At 39.5% G+C, this 17195-nt stretch overlaps 1 protein-coding gene, 1 long non-coding RNA gene and 1 other non-coding gene across 3 annotated transcripts in view; 1 reads left to right on the forward strand and 2 right to left on the reverse strand.

The window, feature by feature from the left end:
* Positions 1-17195, reverse strand: part of LOC140756853 (uncharacterized) — a 194748-nt gene that overhangs the window by 164550 nt on the left and 13003 nt on the right. The gene's annotated exons all lie outside the window — the stretch shown is intronic.
* LOC140756930 (lysosomal alpha-mannosidase) overlaps positions 1-17195 on the reverse strand; it is a 29907-nt gene that overhangs the window by 3776 nt on the left and 8936 nt on the right. The window contains exons 7-25 of the mRNA XM_073092470.1: positions 16857-16993; positions 15863-15996; positions 15008-15128; positions 13023-13130; positions 12344-12446; positions 11888-11978; positions 11379-11469; positions 10379-10496; positions 9674-9831; positions 8459-8542; positions 7881-8048; positions 7107-7258; positions 5295-5416; positions 3968-4119; positions 3359-3485; positions 2525-2652; positions 1547-1661; positions 956-1124; positions 313-389 (exon numbers count right to left, since the gene is read on the reverse strand). Coding sequence (XP_072948571.1) covers positions 313-389; positions 956-1124; positions 1547-1661; positions 2525-2652; positions 3359-3485; positions 3968-4119; positions 5295-5416; positions 7107-7258; positions 7881-8048; positions 8459-8542; positions 9674-9831; positions 10379-10496; positions 11379-11469; positions 11888-11978; positions 12344-12446; positions 13023-13130; positions 15008-15128; positions 15863-15996; positions 16857-16993 — 2355 coding nt within the window. The remainder of the gene's footprint in view (positions 1-312; positions 390-955; positions 1125-1546; positions 1662-2524; positions 2653-3358; positions 3486-3967; positions 4120-5294; positions 5417-7106; positions 7259-7880; positions 8049-8458; positions 8543-9673; positions 9832-10378; positions 10497-11378; positions 11470-11887; positions 11979-12343; positions 12447-13022; positions 13131-15007; positions 15129-15862; positions 15997-16856; positions 16994-17195) is intronic.
* Positions 13663-13734, forward strand: TRNAE-CUC (transfer RNA glutamic acid (anticodon CUC)). The gene has a single exon. It is a non-coding gene; the product is annotated as a tRNA-Glu (tRNA).

Genomic DNA, 17195 nt, shown 5'->3' on the forward strand with positions numbered 1-17195 from the left:
ACGTCTTTCATATTCTTACAAATGGTTTTTTTAGGAGATAAAGACAAACTTTATAAAATTGAGTCCAAAGTAAAGAAACTCAAACTCTGACCCTTAACTAGAAGACCATAAAACACTAATTTCGATATCATTTATTTTATTCTCGAAAACATGCAGATGATGACATATTAGAGGGTAACAATGTGAGTTGAAAAAAGCCATTTTATAAAGCTGAAATAAAACATCACGACAATTTTTCTGTTAAAAAATCCTATCCTATAAGAGTTTAAGGTTTAACTAATTTACAATGTAAGTTGATGAAAGATATCTCACCAGTAACCGGTTTTCCATCATCTGGATAATCTAGATCTTCTGGAAGGATGCCATCATCCGCACCAATGTAGACATACCTTAAACCAAATAAATCTTATAACAACAACAAATGGACGTTGGGTTTACTAATAAGTTAACAAAAAAAACTTTTTTAATCTATCTGATGGTGATATCGGCCTATGGAAATTTGGAACCAGACCCTTCCATTAAAATGCAAGAACTAGTTAATTCTTAAAAATGGTTTACAGACCCTTCCATTAAAACGAACTAGTTAATTCTTAAAAATGGTGTTTTTTATATACAAGTGACAGACGAGTATGCAATCCACTTGGGAAGTGGCTACTGCCACCCATGGAGATCCGTGATCAACCACAGATAAGATTAAATTCTTATCTGAGGTGAGCTACAGATGCGCCGCTACCCCTGAGGTGTGTACATGTCGGAAAAGTATGTCTCCCTTACCAACTTCAAACCAGAACACAGCAGCGCTTAACACTGTTGTTATTAGGCAGAAATAGCGGTAGCGGTGGTGCCGTCGGAGTCGAACCACAGAGGATTCTACCACCTTGAAATATACCATTGCTATTGCTGTTACTCTCATTCTAAGCAAATTCCCAGCAGTGGGACCTTTCATTGACATTACCTGGTACTCCAGTCCATCTGCCTCGCGTCTTCAAGCCACTGGTTAGCTGCCAACGTGGCCTCTCTTACTTTTTTAATCTTCATCTGCAGAAATATCTTCCTGAGATCCACTGTGATGTGAGAGAACTTGGAGTAGTCCTCTCGTGTGTCTCGTTCTCTTCTGAATGGTGCTAGAAGTAAAAATAATGTTAAAACTGGTAAAAGTCTATTGATAACTCTGTTAATAAATCGAAATACATTTCCGAGGCATTCCAGGTTAGTTTGCAGTGGTAGCAATGCTGGAAGACTGCCGACTTTAGGTAGGAATTTAATCTCATCTGGGGTTGATTACTGTTGTCCATAGGCGGCAGTAGCCTCTTACCATCAGGTGGACTACATGCTCGTCTGCTAATACAGTAGTATGAAATTGCATCATTCAAGAAGAAGAAGAGGAATTTGCAAGTGTATCATTTACAACTATAAATAGTTGTAAATGATACACTTGTAAATTCTTTACAGATGTAATTACGTAAAATACAAATAAATATTTAAAACACAGATCATCTTGAGTACAATGTCCTACATGTCTTCACTATCGATTGCTGGAACTTACGTCTGGATTTCTCCAAGGTGTTCTCCAATCTTAAAAGAACGGAGCCAGCCTTCCAGGGCTCGAAGGACAGCACGTGGATGTGACGCGGAAGACCGTGCAGACGAAGCGATGAAAACTAAAAAAATAACAAGATAATATGTGTAAGTAGTTAATCACAATAAGGAATAATTCCAAAAATGTAGAGATATGGCAAAGAGAGATCGGTGCGACAGCAGTTCCCAGCTTGTAAATATACTGTACTATATATATATCTGACTTTGTCTCTTCTCACTTTAAATAGACTGGATAGAAATTATAGAGGTCTGGTCATAAATGTATTGCCACCGAGGACTAAGGTATACCTTTAAACCGAGAACACAACAGTTCTAAAGGTGTAACGGAGGTCTTAACAAAATTGGACCACAGTCTCTGATGCGACTTCCTGCAACTTGTCAACAGATGGCACCAAAAACCTATTTTCGAATCACATTATCGAAGTTTTCTCAACATTCTCCGAACTGAGACTGAGTTGGAGTGTAACCGCTCTTCATGATCATCATCATCATCATCATCATCATCATCGTCATCATCATCAACAACAACCCATTACTGTCCCACTGCTGGGCACGGGACTCCTCTCAGAATGAGAAGGATTAGGCCATAGTCCACCGCTTGCCAAGTGCATATTGGTAGACGTCACATACCTTTGAGATTTCTTTTGTTTTATAAATCTCTCAGGTATGCAGGTTTCCTCACGATGTTTTCCTTCACCGTTTAGCAAGTGATAATTAATTTCTAATACGCACATAACTTTGAAAAATCAGAGGTGCGTGCCTGGGATTTGAACCCCGGAATCCTCGATCGAGAGGCCGAGTTTCTTAACCACTACGCTATCACTGCTTCATGATCACTTAACCGTAACCGCTCTTCATGATCACCTAGCCATCAAGATCTCTCTTATCTTCAATTTCATAAAAATACGAATCATCAATAACTTACTCGTTTATTTCTAACGTTCTGCCACTTCCTCCTATTAATCTTCTCCCCCGTGGTCAGGAAGAGCCAGGGTTCCATAATCCACTTCCTGGCCACTTGGGAAGTACGCTCAGAAAATGTTTGCTCATCAACTAAAACAGAATACTAATTTTATATATCTGAAGATGGTAGAACCCTTTGTGGTTCGACTCCGGCGGCACCACTGCCACACTTATTTATGTCACATTACAGCAGTGTTAAGCGCTGCTGTGTTCTGGTTTGAAGGATGTGGTAAGGGAGACAGACTTTTCCGAGGCGTTCCAGCCTAGTCCTCAAGGGCAGCGGCGCATTTGCGGTCGACTTAAGAAGAATCTAATCTGAGGTTGATTACAGATGTCTATGGGTGGCAGTAGCCACTAATCATCAGGTGGACTGCACTATATTATAATAAGGGCGTCAATAATAATTGGTCAAGTGCAAGTCGAACTCGCACACAGAGGGTTCCGTACCACCAAATTTTCATTTATTATTTATTTTTAGTATTTGTTATCATAGCAGCCACAGAAGTAAATGCATTGAAAATTTGAACTATGTACCTATTATAGTTCAGTACATAAAGTAAAAAAACGCTTCAAAATTGCGGTCTGGCGACGCCCATTTATTTCTAAGTTTTTTTTTTATTTTTAGGAATCTATGTTACAGCGGCCACCGTTATACATATTCTGTAACTTCAATTATCTATCATTCAAGAAATAGAGCTTTATGACAGACGGATAGACAGAGGGTTAGTAATAGGGTTTTGTTTTTACCCTTTATATACGGAACCCTAAAAGAACGTTAATAAAAAAAAAACGGTACCTTCTTGTTTATAATTCCCGAGGAATATTCTGTGTTTGCCTTTCACAACTAAACCCACGCCGAAAGCATCTTCGTTCAGCGATTCTTCTAGACCAAACCCATCGTCTGTCAGTAATCTTCTGTGCATCTAAGACGAAGAAAAGAAGCATTTGCTTTTAATATACAATCAAACCTATGATAATTCTAGATATTCTTGATTTATTCTTGCAAGCGTGCAGTTCACCGAGTAAGTCACCCATGACATCTGCAGCGAAGAAAATATTTAATCCGTTAAGAAAATATATTTTTCCTAAAGCCGATCATTAAGACTAAGCAAGTCGTTTTGAGTAACAGCAGTGCTAAGCGCTGCTGTGTTCTGGTTTGAAGGGTGTGGTAAGGGCTATACTTTTCCCAGGCGTTCTACCTTAGTCCACAGGGGAGAGGGGTATCTGTGGCCGGCCAAAGATAGGAATCTAATCCTATTTGGAATTGATTACAGATGTCCATGGGCGGCAGACGTCACTTACCATCAGATGGACAGCATGCTTGTCTGCTACTCCTATATTATAAAAAAAAAGTGTGTAGGTCCGTCAGTTAGTAGAGTCATAGAAGACCAAGTCAGAAACTTACCATCAGCTCTAATTCCCCTTCATCATACGAGGTTCCACCTTGGGTTCTGTCCGTGAGGACGCACATCTCCACGCTGCTGTTGAGAGATTGGAGACAGATCCTGGAGGTCACGGGGTAGTAGCAAGCTGGTACTGGCTTCTTCTGTGGAGTACCTGTAATATTCAAGTTCAGTGTCTGGTAGCGCTTTTTATTAATATTCAATCTATCCAATGTTTTGCCTACTAAAGATCGACTTTTGACAATTACTTTATACAGGAAATTATGAATTTCGATCTTTGCTCGGTCGGTTGATCGGCAAAATTGGGACAGATTGATTATTAATTTTACATTTGTTGTTACATCGTCATCAAGCGATATTATCTGAGTGACATTTTTCAAATTTTCTTTTGGCAAATTGAAGAAAAGTAATGTGAGTGAATTTTTAAAATGCCGACAGCTAGAATCGATACCACGAAGTTGGCCAGTAAACGTTGTAAATTTTACAGATACGGTTTTCGAGAAGTAATAACAAATATTTTATTTTTAGCTTTCATATGATACGAACGAACAATACACACATATTTTTTATTATAACGAAGTAGGTAGACAAGGAGCATGCAGTCCATCTGATGGTAACTGATGACTAAGTTGGGACGCCTGACAATATATGTGTTTCTTCACCACACCTTTTAAAACAAATATAGCTAAAGAATGAGTTCCTTGAAAAGGTGTAAATAGACTTTAAAAACAGTATTTCATTTTTTTTATAATATAGGAGTAGCAGACGAGCATGCAGTCCACCTGATGGTGAGAGGCTAGTGCCGCTCGACATCTGTAATCAACCCCAGATAGGATTAAATATTCCTACCTGAGGTCGGCCACAGATGCGCCGCTACCCCTGATGACTAAGCTGGAACGCCTCGGAAAAGTCTGTCTCCCTTACCACATCCTTCAAAACGGAACCCAGCAGTACCTAACACTGCTGTTGCTAGATAGAAATAGGTGTGGCGGTGGTGCCGCCGGAGTCTAACCACAAAGGGTTCTACCACCTTCAAAACAAATGTTTTAATGTTTGCCATATCGTTAGGTTTAGTATTACAGCTTGACGACCCGCGTGGCGGAGCGGTCACCATGCCGGTCTGACGCGCAGAGAGTCCCGGGTTCGATCCCAAGCCAGACAAATTTCTAAATGATGAATTTAGGCTTCTGTTTCTGGGTCTGGGTGTTTGTGTATTTGTCTCTGTATGTGTCCATAGCACCCACGATACAGGGAATCCTAGTGTGGGGCTGTGAGTGTAGAAAGCGTTTATTATTTATTTATTACTGCTGTTATACTTCTAGAACTTACTAGAAGTTTTATTCCAGCAGTTCCTCTTCATCATCTGCCGAGAATTAGAGTCAGTGAAGAAGTCTCCATTGTTTGAAATATTGGTCTTGAAGATGGTCACTACTTCTTTACCCAAATCATTCCTGAAATATAAATTGTATCTGTTAGGCATAGATTAGTAAAGATACTTCGCCGCCTTGAAATTGAATGAAGCCACAAACGGCTTATTTTAGTAAGTTCTTTTTTTGAATCCTTGACAAATAAAAACATTTTTAGAGAAAATTCACGAATAAATAACTAATTTACGTAATAAATAAATAATTATTTCAAATATTTCAGGGACATTTTAGCACGGAGACGTGGCAAAACTTTTTTACGCAACTATTTCAATTCTCAAAACTGGGTACATTTTCTTGTTAGGAATGAGTAATCTTTACTAATCTATGCTGTTAGGTAATTTAAGTAGCAGGTAGCTGTCTTCCACTCTAGCTGCTGATATACTTAAAGTAAGACTCTTGCTTCATTATATTCATAGGTAAACCTTTGTACACCCCTATCCTGAATCTCTTATTTTATATTTCTTGTGCAATAAGTAAATGGTTGCCTGGAAGAGATCGCTATTTTAGTGATAAGGCCGCCAATTTTGTATTTTTTACTTTTAATTAGGTGTAACAATAAAGAGATTTGTATTGTATTGTATTGTATTGTAGACCATGTGATGCCATGACTGCTTTCTATAGACCTCTATAATATTTTTCAAAAAGAATAGGAGTTTTACTGAAGTTGAAGTGAAGCAAATATGTCAATGAGCATTTTTTGAAACCTTCAGGAATAGTAAGGAATACATCGGTCCAACCACTTCGGTTTGCAAAAGGAATATGGAGAAAATGGGTATGGGGATAGATTTGTACTTTCATATTGCTATTTCGTAGTTTCAAAATCAAGTATCTAGTAAGGGTCCGTTCAAACAGACCGGCTCGGACAGGAGAGCAGATTTTTATCACGTTGGAAACAGATTTTTGAATAATTGTATTAACGTTTATTTTTGCATGTGCACTTCTTTTGTCATTAAGAATGCTTAAACATGCTTCGTGTGAATAATAAGAGGAGCCGACCGGCTCTAACTGCGTGCTCATTCTTCCTCTCACAGCCAATCGGTTCCTATTGCGAGTGCATCCGCTTTCAGATCTTTACCAGCCGGTCTATGTGAAATAGTTGGCGGCTCCGCTCCCGTCAATTCCAAGCGTATACCATCCGGTCTGTGTGGAAAGACCCTTAGAAGTTGGGTCAACTGTACATGATGGATAGATTTTTTCAATCTGAAAGCAGATCCATGCCCAGCAATAGGACAGTCATAGATTAATGGAACTATGGCGACTTCCCGCTACTTGTCTAAAGATAGCGTTTTCTGAATCATGCTATCGAAGTTTTCTCAACATCATATTTATAGGGTGAATTTTACAAAGACCTTCAGGGCTAAATCCGAATATATAAGGAGTAGCGAAAAATGTTGAAAGGAGTTACGAGGCCAATCGTGTCGCTTATAACGATTAGATTCTTGGAAGTAATATTATGTGACAAACGATAATGAAAAATACATATTTTTTTCAAAAAAATTTCATAGTATCTAATCCTTAACTAACTAATTCTTCATTACTTACGACTTGGTATGAGAAAGTGATAAGTTGGCAACTTTCCCGCCATTTTCAAGATTTATTTGTTTATGAAAAAAAGATTCCAAGCTTCGAACTGTGACTTTGGGAGCACGGACGCGGAGCGGGCGTGACCACTTAGCCTACAGGGAGATCTTTGCAAATAACTCAACCCACATACCCAACAGGCACAGGCCCAATAATCCACTCCAGCTCCACGAACTCTTCACCTCTGTATAGCCTGATGATCTGCGTCACCCAGTCGTTGAACCGCTGTCTGATCTCCTTGACCAGAGACCCTCGGACGGTGTAGTACATTGCTTTGTCTGATATCTGGAGATACAGACAGTATTAGTTATAGTATAGAAGTAGACGAGCATGTAATCCACCTGATTGTTAGCGGCTACTGTCATCTATGGAATTATGAAGTCAACCCCAGATTTATTTTATAATAATAATACTAGTAGACGAGCATGCAGTCCACTTGATGGTAAGTTGCTACTACTGCTTATTGATATGTTTAATCAACCCCGATAAGATTATAATCCTAGCTGAGGTCAGCCACAGATGCGCTGCTACCCCTGAGGACTAAGTTGTAACGCTTCAGAAAAGTATGCCTTTTTTATCACACTCTGCAATGCGGAACATCGCAGTGTTTAACAGGGTTGGTATTAGGCAGAAAGAGGTTTGACGGTGGTGCCACCTGAGTCGAACAACAAAGGGTTCTATCAGCTTTATTCGGCACCTCAAATCATCACACCAAGATTAGATCACCTGAGGTTGGTCACAGATGTGCCATTATTCCTGAGGTCTAAGCTGGAACGCCTCGATAAAGTATGTTTCCCTTACCCATACAAACCAGAACACAGCAGCGCTACACTGCTGGTATACTTAAACCAAAAATATATTGATTGTGACTTCGGAGTCAAACCCTGAAAGGTCCTATCAAGCTTACCGGAGCAGGCCTTTCCTCTCTTGGCCTGAACGCGTAAGCCCCCGACTGCAGGGTCTGCTGGCCCTGGCTGTAGAAGTAGAAGTTTTGGGACAGCTGGACCTTCGCGCCGTCGATATGCTGGACCGATTCCAGCAGGCCAGTCGTTTTATCCACTGTCACTTTAAGGTACTGGAATTTTGGAATTAAATTTACGTTTAATTAATTAATTTTGGAAAATACACATCCATTGATCCGGAAGCAGAAATAGACTATTAAAGTAAAAACTGCCTCTGTGAAGGGCTCAAGGTTCAAATCCTAGGCACGCACTTCTTGGAAGTTTATTGGATGTTATGAAAACGCTTTTTGGAAGTTATGTGCGTATTAGAAATTAATTATCACTTGCTTAAAGGTGCATGACGATGAAACCTCCATACCTGAGAAATCTTAAAAAAAGTTTTCAATGGTATATAAAGTCTACCAATACGCACTTGGCCAACGCGGTGGATATGGCCTAATCCTTCTCATTCTGAGAGGAGACCAGTGCCCAGCAGTGGGACAGTGATGGGTTGATGATGATGATGTTGATGATATAATATTACCTCGTTAGAAATATACGGGGTCAATTCTTGATCTGGGTCTGAAGCGCCTGGCTGGCTAGATTTCTTCACATACGCGTTTTCTTCCTGTAATATTTGTATTTTTATCAAAAATCTGTTATCTTAAACATCAGTAAGTACTAAGTTATCAAGTTTAAATAAAATACTTCTACCTGAGGCTGGTCACAGGTGTGTTATTAACCCTAATAACTAAATTCGAACGTCTGTCCCTTTCCATTAGAAAGAATTAGAATTAGAAATTAGAACACAGCAGCGCTACACTGCTGTTATTAGGCAGAAATAGGTGTGACGGTGGTGCCGCCGGAGTCGAACCGTGAAGGGTTCTAACCATTTTCGTATATTGGCATCCCAACTCCCTCCCCCTCTCCTCTTAGCAAAGGCGAGTAACAAAACAATCTTCAAAACCTTTTTTTTTCACACTAGGACTTTCCACTTTTCGCCGATTTGAACTGCAGCGACTTCCCGCTACTCGTCAACAGATGGCACTGTTGAATCACGCTATCGAAGTTTTCTAAACATCTGGTATATATACAAGCTCCGAACTGAGGCTGTCGGAGCACGGCCGCTTCCCGGGCATTATCACCTAGCCCACAGGGAGATCTCCATTTGCCAAAGAACTACGCCTCTGCTGTTAGACCCACTCTCCCTTCGCTAGCGAAGTGGTCTACACCAGTGATCAAAAAGTGACCCTTTCTTTTCTCTGACTTTGACTACCGTTGGATCCCCTCCTTTCATAACAAAGCTATGGGTTTACTTATTTATGTCAAAATTTACTAACATAGGTATTAAGTGCAATGTACATGTATTGTATATGTATTGAAGGTGGTAGAACCCTTTGTGGTTCGACTCCGGCGGCACCACCGTCACACCTATTTCTACCTAATAACAGCAGTGTTGGGCGTTGCTGTGTTCCGGTTTGAAGGGTGTGGTAAGGGAGACAGACTTTTCCGAGGTGTTCCAGCTTAGTCCTCAGGGGTAGCGGCGCATCTGTGGCCGACCTCAGGTGGGAATATCTGATCCTATCTGAGGTTGATTACAGATGTCCATGGGCGGCAGGAGCCACTTACCATCAGGTGGACTGCATGCTCGTCTTCTACTCCTATATTATATATAAAAAAAATACTAACAAAATATGGATTCTGTCTGAATTAAATCGAAATAAAAATAAAATAAATTTACTTCTAAAACCCAGCTTACCAAAGGATCCCTCACAGCAGTGATGAAGTACGCCGTGTAGCCCAGCGGTGGGATATTCTCGGCCTCGAAGTACAACTCCTGGATAGCGGTGGAAGCTCTGCCCGGCATGTTAATGATTGGAGCTGGGAGCGACACTAGCTGGTATTCCACTTCTTCATCTGGGGAAAAAGTAAAAATAAAATATAGGAGTGGCAGACGAGCATGCAGTGCATGGTAGGTTATTGCGCATGGACATCTATAATCAACTCCAGATAAGATTAGATTCCTACTTGAGCTCGGCAACAGATGCGCTGATGGGGTAAGGACTAAGATGGAACGCCTCGGAATTACACGATTGCAATGAACGTCTCCTGTGTTATTTGGAGATAGAACTTGAATATGGTTACTTTAAGTTCAGTCATTGTCAATATATAAACAAACAAACAAACGCTTTCTACACTCACAGCCCCACACTAGGATTCTCTGTATCGTGGGTGCCATGGACACACACATAGACAAATACACAAACACCCAGACCCAGAAACAGAAATCTAAATTCATCATTTAGATATCCGTCTGGCCGGGGATCGAACCCGGGACCCTCTGCGTGTCAGACCGGTATGGTGACCGCTCCGCCACGCGGGTCGTCGATATATTGTAAAATGTTATCTCTATGTTACGGGTAATCTCTTAACAGCTCATGGAAGCTCTTTACAATGTGTTTACCGTTATAATCTCGTATGGAATAGTGCAATGCGATGGCTGGCAACCGCACGTGGTGGTAGGTCTTCACGCTCAATGGGTTGTAGACCAACAGTAGCACAGATTCTTGGGTTTCAATGAACTATAACAAAAACACAGATGAAATTGTATCGCGCTTTCGCCGACAACCTATTACTGTCCCACTGCTGGGCACAGTACCTTTCGTTACGTTTACTCAATCCATTATTCTGTTACGTTTGCTTCAGTAGACTGAGTAAACGTAACAGAATAAGTAAGTGCTCGTCTTTTTGTCTGCCTCACATTCTCGCAAAAAAGAGAGACAAAACATAAAACGCCATTTTATCAATTTAGACATTTAATGTTACGTTACTGACACTAAAGTTCTGATACAATCCGCTGGGGGCGCTGATTGGAAATTGTATGGGCAAATACGTAAACAAATACCAAAACAGTCATATATGTCAAAACGTTAAAACTCATGGTAAGGGTACAGGTCTCCTTTCAGAATGAGGGGTTTACGCCTGAGTGCACCGCGCTGGCCTAGTGATTGGTAGACCCTAGTTTTTTTTCAAAATGTGCAATTGGCCTCAATATGTACCCCTTACATCTATAGTTAATACATCTTACACTGTGTTGTAAGATTAAATTAGCAAACGAGCATGAACGCAGGCGCGGTCCTAGGGCGGGCGGAGGTCACAGGGGTTATGTTCACCCCAATACCTTCGAGTCGCACTTGGCCTGTTTTCTTTCGTGATGAAACCCTGCATGGATTCCTCTCTGCCGCAGGGAAAGCGGAGATATGCCGGACTTTACAATAAGTACTAAAATATATATTTAAAAAGCATTAGAAAAAGGGGTCTAATTTAAGCAAATTTTCCCTGTTAGCAAAATTTTATGCTGCAATCGCGTCTGCATGGACGATTATAATTAATGATAATCATGTAATGCACGATCATTTGCTTCAATTTCTTTCTTTCTTTTTTTGTTTGCACTGGATACTTACCCTACACTGGCTGACATTAAGTTGGTGACAGACAACAAACTGCTGATTTATCTTGGATCGTCTGCTGCCACCCCACGAAGGTGTCAAGATGCTGAAATATTCATAATTATCATTATAATCATCTTTCTTTTATTCTTTCTTCATTATACTTTTTGTAAAATATTAGAGAACAAGTAAGAAACCTTGGTGGGTTGACCTTAAGGACTGTTACACCTTATAACAGCAGTGTTAAACACTGCTGTGTTCTGGTTTGAAGAAGTGGTAAAGTCAACATACTTTGCCGGGCAATTCCAGCTTAATCCTTAGGGGTAGCGGCGCATCTGTGGCCGACCTTAGGTAGGAATATATAATCCTATCTGGGGTTGATTACAGACGTCCATGGGTGGCAGTAGCCACTTACAGGTGAACTGCATGCTTGTCTTCTACTTCAATATTATCACATGAGTTAAGTACGATATATACACTTAAACACCAAATTAATTTAGCTTTCATAGAAAATACGTATTTACCTTAAAGATTGTGAAACTTTCCTGGTACAAGCTTCCACAGCTTCAGATAGAGTTTTAGTGAAATCATTTATTACGTGCTGTTGGCTGGTTCCTGTAAAATAAATGGTAAGCTTAAAGAGATTTTTAAACAGATTTTATTCTCAAATAATACAAGAAATATTAATGGAAAGTTTGAGATTTTCCTCATTGATAATGATAATGATGTGTATAATTTGATCGAATTTAGGCAAAGGGAGATCTCCCTGTGTTGATTCAAAATGTAATTTTCCACACATACATCTTCTTATTTGACAAGTTTATTAAAATAAGACTTAGTAAACTTCCTTGAGAAACCCCTATTTACATACGAAGAGATGTTAATGAAAATATTTTCACAAATTCGATTTTCATTTGTTTTTTTTCTCAATAGTGATGAAAAAGATAAAGTAGAATCGATAAAAGTTAATTAATTATTACCTGTTATAACATCATGGTGTAACATCAAGCCTATCGCATGCCTCAGCGAATGCAATTCATATGAATCCGCCATTCTTGATATTACTGTCAATTGTTTTACTATCTGCAAATATTGGTTTCTATTAAATAAAGATAGAAACATAGAAATAGATAGACAATATACCACCTAAAGAAAAGATAATACTATACAATAACGATAACAATTTTCAAATCAAAAAGTTTTTGAACAATTCACAGAAGAATTGTTCAATAAATAGATAAGCGTAAAAAAGGACGAAAGAAAAAACAATAATGAGAAGAGAAAATAAAGAAGAAATGAATAAAAGAAATACGTAACGGAAGAAAATTCACAAGACGTTATTTTCGAAAGAAATAAAACAAAAAATAATATAGATAATGATTATACTCAGAACTACAAATAAGTAATAAACTTTAATTCAATTAATAGAAATATTGAATTTATATCAAAGCCAGCTGATCCGGCAAACGTTGTGTTGCTACATAAATAAAAAAATGTTAAGGGTGAACAACCCTTATCACTTAGGGGTATGAAAAATAGATAGCAGCCGATCCTCAGCACTGAATATGTATATAAAATTTGGTGAAAATCGGAAAAGCCGTTTCGGAGGAGTACGGTAACTAACATTGTGACACGAGAATTTTATATATAAGATCTTACCTGCAGGAAAATGTGAGCTTTTCGCACAAAATATTTTAGGCTAGGTCTAGAAGTATAAAATCCAGTCCAGTAGGTGCTTGAGTCACTTCCGTATGGAAGATGATCGCTCTGAAATAATATTGAAAAATAATAGTAGAGAAATGCTTTTTATTCTGAGTTCGCTTTTATTGTCTGTAAAACTTTTGTGGCAGGACTAAAGTTTAGTCAATTAGCTTGATGTAATGCGGATTAGTTGGCAGTGATAGCCTAGTGGTTAAGAAACTCAGCCTCTCGATCGAGGGGTCCGGGGTTCAAATCCCAGGCACCTCTGATTTTTCAGTTATGTGCGTATTAGAAATTAATTATCACTTGCTAAACGGTGAAGGAAAACATCGTGAGGAGACTTGCATACCTGTGATATTTATAAAAAAATCTCAAAGGTGTGTGTAGTCTTCCCATACGCACTTGGCTAGCGGTGGACTATGACCTATTCCTTCTCATTCTGAGAGGAGACCCGTGTCCAGCAGTGGGACAGTGATTGTTGATGAATGCGGATTAGTTGAGTAAATAATTTGCTAGGTTCGTTTTTTTTATAATGTAAGAGTAGCAGATGAACTAATTTGTGTGTTGTATACATAAACTTTCAAAACATATATCGTGATCCGATATGGTCTAGTGGCTAGGATACCTGGCTCTCACCCAGGAGGCTCGGGTTCGATTCCCGGTATCGGAATTTACGGGATCTGATATAAGTTTTATATTTTTTAAATCATATTTTCATATTATATTGTTTTATTTTTAATTTTCTTTTTGTTGTTGTTTATTTCATGTGTAATATTTTTTTTCTAAATTTATTTTCAAACATTTGCAATAAATTTCGAATGGCATTTTTTAACATCATTAATATTTTAAAAGAGCCATCATATATTTAAGTATAAATATAGAATAATAATGAGGTAGCAGACGAGCATGCAGTCCCCCTGATGGTAAGTTGCTACTGCCGTGTGGACATCTGTAATCAACCCTGTATAGGATTAGATATTCCTACCTGAGGTCGGCCACAAGTGAGCCCTGAGGACTAAGCTGGAACGCCTCGGAAAAGTATGTTTTTTTTTTTATATAATTTAGGAGTAGCAGACGAGCATGCAGTCCACCTGATGGTAAGTGGCTACTACCGCCCACGGACATCTGTAATCAACACCAGATAGGATTAGATATTCCTACCTGAGGTCGGCCACAGATGCGCCGCTACCCCTGAGGACTAAGCTGAAACGCCTCGGAAAAGTATGTCTCCCTTACCACATCCTTCAAACCAGAACACAGCAGCGCTTAACACTGCTGCTAAAGTATGGAATGTCTAGAGGGTGTGGTAAGGGAGACATACTTTTCCGAGGCGTTCCAGCTAAGTCCTCCGGGGTAGCGGCGCATCAGTTGCCGACCTCAGATAGGAATATCTAATCCTATCTGGGGTTGATTACAGATGTCCATGGGCGGCAGTAGCCACTTACGATCAGGTGGATTGCATGCTCGTCTGCTACTCCTATATTATAAAAAAAAAAAAAAAAATGGAATAAGATGATATAGCCTGTGGTGCGACACCGTCAATCCTATTTCTGTAATAACAGCAGTGTTAAGCGCTGCTGTGTTCAGGTTTGAAGTGTAAGGGAGACATACTTATCCGAGCCCGAGGTTTAGTTCTCAGGGGAACCGCAGGTAGGAATCTAATCCTATCTGGGGTTGATGGGGGACCATCAGGTGGACTGCATGCTCGTCTCCTACTCCTAAATTATAAAAAAAAACATACTACAAAAGAACGCCGCGCGTTCCAGCTTAGTCCTCAGGGCTCACTTGTGGCCGACCTCAGGTAGGAATATCTAATCCTATCTGGGGTTGATTACAGATGTCCACACGGCAGTAGCAACTTACCATCAGGTGGACTGCATGCTCGTCTGCTACCTCATTATTATTCTATACTTATATTACTAAAAAAATAATACTTAGTTTACCTTTTCAGTATAAAGTGCTTTATCCCGTTTTCCATACAAGTAAATAGCCTTCAAATAACAAGATGGAGTTGAGTAGAAGATGTTAATATCCGACATATTAGCAGAATGGGAGTTCACGTGACTGAAATGAAACAATCATTAATCGAAGTTATCAAAAAAAAATGTGAGCCGTCACGGGACGCCTGGCAGATGTGAAACATCGACATTATTTTGTTAAAGTAATATGCAGAAAAGAACATATTGTGATAGGAACTAAATATGTCATAATGATAAAATAAAATATTAGGTACGATTTTTTTCCAGATAACGATGACTATTTATTGAATTCGATTGCGCATGGCGACGCGTCGCCACACCGTACACACTACTGCATATAGACTGTATATATATACCATCGTATAGCGTGGCGACGCCAGCAATCGGTTTTACGTGCGGCTATAGATGTTTCACATCAAAAGGTGGTAGGATCCTTCGTAATTTTACCACTACCACCGCCACGCATATTTTGCTATATAACAACAGTGATGTTACTATGCTTTGCTTTAAAGGGTTTTTTATAATATAGGAGTAGCAGACGAGCATGCAGTCCACCTGATGGTAAGTGGCTACTGCCGCCCATGGACATCTGTAATCAACCCCAGATAGGATTAGATATTCCTACTTGAGGTCGGCCACAGATGACTAAGCTGGAACGCCTCGGAAAAGTCTGTCTCCCTTACCACACCCTTCAAACCGGAACACAGCAGCGCCTAACACTGCTGTTATAACAGAAATAGGTGTGGCGGTGGTGCCGCCGGAGTCGAACCACAAAGGGTTCTACCACCTTAAACGTTCGTAAAGTTATCATAATCTTACCTGATGATCTTGTCAATATTCATGAACCAGTTCGCGGCGCTCTGGTAAGTGAAGTCACCACCCATAGTCACCAGGATATTGTCGTGGTCATAGTACTTCGCTTGCTTCTCTATTTGTGTTATGAAGTCGTTCACCTGTCGCGGGATATAAATCTATATATGTATAACTAGCTGACTCGGCAAACGTTGTGGTGCCATATAAATAAAAAAATGGTAAGGGTGAACAACCCTCATTACTTGGGGGTATGAAAAATAGGTAATAGCCGATTCTTAGACCTACTGAAAATGCATATAAAATTTAGTGAAAATCGGTAAAGCCGTTTCGGAGGAGTACGGTAACTAACATTGTGACACGAAAATTTTATATATAAGATTTTGATATTTATCAGCCGCATCAAATTGACTGCTGAACACGTGTTCTCATCATCATCATCATAATCATTATGACCCATTACTGTCCCCAAGGCACGGGTCTCCTCTCAGAATCAGAATGATTAGGAGATAGTCTACCGCGCTGGCCAAGTGCATATTGCTAGACTTCACATACCTTCGAAAACTTTGTTACCATTTTCAGGTTTGCAGGTTTCCTCACGATGGTTTCCTTCACTGTTAAAGCAAGTGATAATTATTTTATATGAGAGCTATATCAGTGAATTTACGATAATATAGCAGCTGTGATAGCCTAGTTTTTAAGAAACTCGGCCTCTTGATCGAGAGGTCCGAGGGTCAAATTCCAGACAGGCACCTCTGATTTTTCAAAGTTATATGCGTATTACAAATTCATTATCACTTGCTTAAACGGTGAAGGAAAACATCGTTAGGAAACCTGCATACCTGAGAAATCTTAAAAAAATGTTTTCAAAGGTAAGTCTACCAATACGCACTTGTCCAGCGCGGTGGACTAAGCCTATCCTTCTCAATCTGAGAAGAGACCCGTGTTTAGCAGTGGGACAGTAATGGGTTGATGATGATGTGGATGATTATATATTTCTTACCCGTTTTTCAGCGTTGTACACCCGGCTATCCGGATCATCCACAATCGGTTCATCGCTGCAGAGGAAGTCGAAACAAAACCCATCTGGTGCGTTGTACAGGTTGAACAATGTGTGTGTCATTATGTCCGACATTTTGCCTGCAAAGCAAATGTGTTTGTGTGGTTTATTACACTGAGTATAAATGCTACTAAGCTATGCTATATTATAATTAAATTAAATTAAAGAGGTTGTAATATTTTATAAAATTAAAAAGGCTAAGATAATGCATATTTAGTAAGAATAAATATATTTTAAAAGCTAAAAACCACGCTATAATCGCACAAAGAACATCGTGAATAC

Source organism: Epargyreus clarus, unplaced genomic scaffold (assembly GCF_041222505.1).
Source record: "Epargyreus clarus isolate Ecla_fem2 unplaced genomic scaffold, WU_Ecla_fem_2.2 ptg000036l, whole genome shotgun sequence".
NCBI classification, from domain to species: domain Eukaryota; kingdom Metazoa; phylum Arthropoda; class Insecta; order Lepidoptera; family Hesperiidae; genus Epargyreus; species Epargyreus clarus.